At 49.6% G+C, this 5,265-nt stretch overlaps 1 protein-coding gene and 1 non-coding gene across 2 annotated transcripts; both read left to right on the forward strand.

The window, feature by feature from the left end:
- Positions 1 to 1,779: 1,779 nt before the first annotated feature.
- RPL13 (ribosomal protein L13) lies at positions 1,780 to 4,800 on the forward strand. Its single transcript, XM_003800809.3, has 6 exons — positions 1,780 to 1,838; positions 2,122 to 2,239; positions 2,374 to 2,515; positions 2,719 to 2,892; positions 3,478 to 3,534; positions 4,600 to 4,800. Exons 2-6 carry the CDS (start codon positions 2,136 to 2,138, stop codon positions 4,756 to 4,758), a joined length of 636 nt encoding a protein of 211 aa, XP_003800857.1. The 5' UTR covers positions 1,780 to 1,838; positions 2,122 to 2,135; the 3' UTR covers positions 4,759 to 4,800.
- Positions 2,577 to 2,661, forward strand: LOC111721807. The gene has a single exon (XR_002770825.1). It is a non-coding gene; the product is annotated as a small nucleolar RNA MBII-202 (small nucleolar RNA).
- Positions 4,801 to 5,265: the final 465 nt, after the last annotated feature.

A 5,265-nucleotide genomic window follows, 5' to 3' on the forward strand; every position in this document is an offset into this window, starting at 1 on the left:
TTTTTTTTTGTTGCTATTGAGACAGAGTTTCACTTATTAACCCTCAGTAGAGTACCGGAATGTCACAACCTCCAATTCCTTGGGCTTAGGCGATTCTCTTGCCTCAGACTCCCGAGTAGCTGGGACTAGAGGTCCTGCTACAACATCCGGCTATTTTTTTGTTGCAGTTTGGCTGGGGCTGGGTTTGAACCCGACACCCTCGGTATATGGGGACGCCGCCTTACCCACTGAGCCACAGGCACTGCCCTGTTTGTTTTATTTGTTGTTGTTGTTGCAGTTTGGCAAGGACCAGGCCTAAACCCCCACACTTGGTATATGGGGCTGGCACCCTACTCACTGAGCCACAAGTGCCCCCCTACTTAATTTTTTTTTAAGATGGGAACACAGGACATGGATATAGACTGGCTACTTAATTTTTTAAAAGATGTTTGTCTCTGTCCCAGAGGCAGTAGCAGGGAATAGGACACAATTATAAAAGGGACTTTACTGGGCTGCACCTGTGCCGAGGGTGGCTGGTTCGGCCGGGCCTGGCCAAACTGCAACAAAAAAATGGCCACACGTTGTGGCGGGTGCCTGTAGTCCCAGCTACTGGAGGGGCTGAGGCAGAATTGCCTGGGCCCAGGAACTGGAGGTTGCTGTGATGTTACTGCACTCTACTGAGAGTGATAGACTGTCTCTAAAAAAAAAAAAAAAAAAGAAAGAAAGAAAGAAAAAGAAAGAAAAAGAAAAAAGAGAGAGACTTTACCTAACAAATGCAATCAGTGTAACCTAATTCTTTGTACCCTCAATGAACCTGAAACAAAACAAAACAAAAAAAAACCAGAGAGAGGCAGTAGGCACAGCAACTGTGATGTCTGCAACCTGTCACTCACGACCCTGGGAAGGTACCTAATTCTGTCAAGTTTCCTCATTTGGAAGGGGGGGACCAAAGAAGTAGCTCCCATCTCATTGGGTGGTCGCGTGGAATTAAATATGAAAATGCACGTCAAGTATTGAATGTCCAGTTTACTAAAAACACTCAATAAATGTTCATTTTACCTACGAAAGGAAATAAATATTCCAAAAAGACAAGACGGGAATAAACGCTGGAACGAGGCTCGGCGCCCATAGCACAGTGTTTATGGTGCCGACCACATACACCGAGGCTGGTGGTTCGAACCCGGCCCGGGACTGCTAAACAATAACAAATGCAACAAAAAAAATAGCTGGGCGCTGTCGCGGCGCCTGAGGTCCCAGCTACTTGGGAGGCCGAGGCAAGAGAACCTCTTAAGCCCAAGAGTTTGAGGTTGCTATGAGCTGTGAAGACATAGCGCTGTACCGAGGGCGACATAGTGAGATTCTGTCTTAAACTAAATAAACAAATTAAAAAAAAAAAAAAAAACGCTGGAACGAGCAAGACGAGGAATTTAGGTGGCGCTGGTTCGCATTTCAATAAATCTTTAGTTTCTTAGCACCGTTAACATACTGTGTCCCCGAAATGTACAAAGTAAAATTCCTAGAATTCGAACCAGGACTCCGCTGAGTTGAAATCGCCTATTTTCCTTTCGCCTCGGGACAGCTGCCCTTCACCTGCTGTTATCTCGGGAAGGCCGCCCACGGCCTGCGTACAAGCTGAAGCGCCAGGGGCACTGCCGCGGTTGCGAAGTGGACAGGAGCAGACCCGACCCGAGCAGGACCGGCCGCGGCACTCGGTCCCAACGGCGCCGTATCGTCACTTCCTTCTTTCCTGGCTCTGATTGGTCGGAGCACTCGGCGCTTGTGATTGGTCGGGCCTACCACCATCCCAGAGTGCTTGGCGGCGGCAGCTCCTTTACGCTTGGCTGTTCTCGCGCTGAGAGGTGAGCGCTCTGTTTTCGTCTTATGCGGGCGCCATCCGACTCCATCGGGCACCATCGAACTCCTTCTGCCTCCTCCCGTCGCTGCTGGCTTAGCTTTGTGGCCGAAGCAGCTATGGAGGGGACTTGGGTTCAAGTCAGGGCCTCTTTGCCGCCCACGAGTCGGGGCCCCGGTTCCTTGGGCGCTGCCTGGAGGCCAGGGCCTGGACTCGGGGCGGTGTCCTGGGGGTCGCGCGGCCGCGTCCCGGCCTCTCACTCGCTCCTCTCCTCTTCTTGGCGGCCCCAGCGCCGTAGGCAGCCATGGCGCCCAGCCGGAATGGCATGATCTTGAAGCCGCACTTTCACAAGGACTGGCAGCGGCGTGTAGCCACGTGGTTCAATCAGCCGGCCCGGAAGATCCGCAGGTGAGTGGACGGCGGGGGTGCTGAGGCCCTGGTCGTCCCTTTATTGGGTGGCGCGGCCGCGCGTTGGCCCGTGCGGTATCTGCACCGCACCGCCTTCGGGTTTAGGTGACCGCGGCTGCGCTCCCCCTCGACAGGCGCAAGGCCCGGCAAGCGAAGGCGCGCCGCATCGCCCCGCGCCCAGCGTCCGGCCCCATCCGGCCCATCGTCAGGTGCCCCACGGTTAGGTACCACACCAAAGTTCGCGCTGGCAGGGGCTTCAGCCTGGAGGAGTTGCGGGTGAGTATTGGCAAAACTGCGTTATCGGAGGCGGGTTGTAGTTTGGCGGTTCTCAGTTGAATGATGACATTCTCCGGAATCTCTGTACTGTATTGATGAAAGTACATTTGAACCCTTTTCCATCTGATAACTGAGCGTTTCGCATCAGCCTGGAGGCGAGGGACTGCTCGCCTTTGGCTTCACCTGTTTGTTTCTGTGAGCAGGTGGCCGGCATCCACAAGAAGGTGGCCCGGACCATCGGGATTTCCGTGGATCCAAGGAGGAGGAACAAGTCGACTGAGTCCCTGCAGGCGAACGTGCAGCGTCTGAAGGAGTACCGCTCCAAACTCATCCTCTTCCCCAGGAAGCCCTCTGCCCCCAAGAAGGGGGACAGTTCTGTGAGTACAGTGCTGAGCCTGTGGGATGTGGGTACGGTAGTTTTGGAAGCCTTTTGAGAGGCTTTATTCAGTTGTCCTTGTATTCAACTGTTTTAAGAAGGAAAAGTATTTCCCTGCAGTCTTTTCATCTCCTGAAACATGGCCATTAGTATGAGTAGTAAGGAGCTGATTTGTCATTAATCAAAACGGCTGAGATTAACCATTGTCTTTCTCAGTAGTGAGGTCTGTTTTGTGGTGGCGGTGCCAGCTTGTAACCTCCTTTTTTCTGTGAGAAACATTCTATCCAAGAACATTTCTAGAAACATCTTTTTGATAGTTAATTTGTGCCTTCCTGGGAATTGAATTTGGGAATGATTCTACTTTATGCTATCCCTGGATCACCTATAGGTAGGATAAAATAAGCCCCCATTTTTGCTTGTTTTGGCCACTACACAGAATAGGTATTTGGCTTATGCGATGTGGGACGCTAAAGGTGTAGGCATTGGCTCCTCTGCCAAGAACATAGGATAGACAGGGAAAGGTGTGCAGGGCTCTTAGGTATACAGTGAAGTTGATCCACTTAACTCTTTTCTCCTTAACAAACAGAAAGAAGAACTCAAATTGGCCACCCAACTCACAGGACCTGTCATGCCCATACGGAATGTAAGTGAACACTCAGCTCCCCGAGTTTATGGGTTAGGCAAGATGGGTGGGTGGATACATGGGTGCTTATTGGAGCAGGGGTCAGGCTAAAGGGGGGGATCACTCAGTGGCATCTGGGATAGGTATAGAAATTTACAGGTTTTAGGAGAGGATCATTCTTTTTGCTCTGGTTAGAGCAACCCTGAATTCTTAACAGATAGACTTTGATGAAACGCATTCTTTTCCTGCCTTTTGGGAAGCTTTACGACAATGTTTCTCAACCTTTTTTAATCTCAGGGCACTCTAGAACCTATAGTTAAACTTCCTTGCCCCACTTAAATTGTATTGATCAAAAAAAAAGTTAAAAGAATGTACTTGTTTTGAATTTTTTTTTTTTTTTCATACAGTCTCATTAATGAGACTAAGTACTAAGGTACTCCCTTAGTAGAGTACCATGGCTTCCTGGCTCACAGCAACTTCAAATCTTGGGCTAAAGCAATTCTCTTGCCTCAGCCTCCCAAGTAGTTGGGACTATAGGCACCCACCACAACTCCCGGCTATTTTTAGAGATGAGTTCTTGCTCTGGCTGAGGCAGGTCTCAAAACTCAGGAGCTCAGGCAGTCTACTGCCTTGGCCTCCCAGAGTTCTGGGATTACAGACTTCAAGCCACTGTGCCGAGCCTTCTTGGAACTTCTTTCAGAAATAATTAATGATCTTCAAAAACTTCCCAATCGCTGTTTGGAAGCCACAGGCCTGGGGATGTTTGATCAGATCTAACCCTAACCTTCCTTCCTGGGGATATCCTTCAGATGTGAGGTGCTGTGGGTTTGGGGTTAAATTTATTTTTTAATTCATGCAGTCAAGAATCCATAAATTAGGGGAGAACTGTACTTTTTAAATTTAAAGCCCAGGCAGGGTGGCTGTGGCTCTTTTCCTTGGCACCCTCAGTAGCTAGCTCTTCAGTAGTCCCAGGCAGCATTGCTCAGTCTACCACCGAGTCCTCCAGGTTTGCTGACATGTGGTGTGGCTTTGCTACAGCAGTTCACTGCTGCAGGTGGAGGTTTCACCCTTCTCCCTTCCTTCTAGGTCTATAAGAAGGAGAAAGCCAGAGTCATCACTGAGGAGGAGAAGAACTTCAAAGCATTTGCCAGTCTTCGCATGGCCCGAGCCAATGCCCGACTATTTGGCATACGGGCAAAAAGAGCCAAGGAAGCTGCAGAACAGGATGTTGAAAAGAAAAAATAAAGCTCTACTGGGGACTTTAAATAAATCAAGAGTAAAGCTGGGTCTCCACATGGTGTGTTCATGGAGGCATGGTGTGGGGCCTAGGGCTTTGACTTCTGACAGGGGATTATTTGGGGCTGTGTTGTAGAAGGGCAGTCCAAAACCAGGGTTGCATCATAGTTCTTGCGTTTAGCCATTGTTGATTATCGCTGGTTTAATAATAGCTTTTTTTGTTTGTTTTTTTGGAGACAGCTTTACTTTATTGCCCTCAGTAGAGTGCTGTGACATCACAGTTCACAGCAACCTCCAACTCCTGAGCTTAGGCAGTTCTCTTGCCTCAGCCTCCTGGATAGCTGGGACTACAGGTGCCTGGCTATTTTGGTTGCAGTTTGACCAGGACCAGGTTTGAACTCGCCACCCTCAGTATATAGGGCCAGCGTCCTACCCTCGGAACCACAGGCACTGCCCCTAATAACAGCTTTCTATGGAGAGGTTACAGAGGGTAACTTTTTTTTTTTTTTTTTTTTT

This window comes from Otolemur garnettii, unplaced genomic scaffold, assembly GCF_000181295.1.
Source record: "Otolemur garnettii isolate 467f Iridium unplaced genomic scaffold, OtoGar3 scaffold00185, whole genome shotgun sequence".
NCBI classification, from domain to species: Eukaryota; Metazoa; Chordata; class Mammalia; order Primates; family Galagidae; genus Otolemur; species Otolemur garnettii.

Bases quoted from the DNA above. Each gene is read 5' to 3' on its own strand.
- RPL13 (XM_003800809.3), top strand. From the start codon at position 2,136: ATGGCGCCCAGCCGGAATGGCATGATCTTGAAGCCGCACTTTCACAAG. The intron at 2,516-2,718 runs GTGAGTATTGGC...TTCTGTGAGCAG, and splicing joins TCAGCCTGGAGGAGTTGCGG to GTGGCCGGCATCCACAAGAA. The intron at 3,535-4,599 runs GTAAGTGAACAC...CCTTCCTTCTAG, and splicing joins CTGTCATGCCCATACGGAAT to GTCTATAAGAAGGAGAAAGC.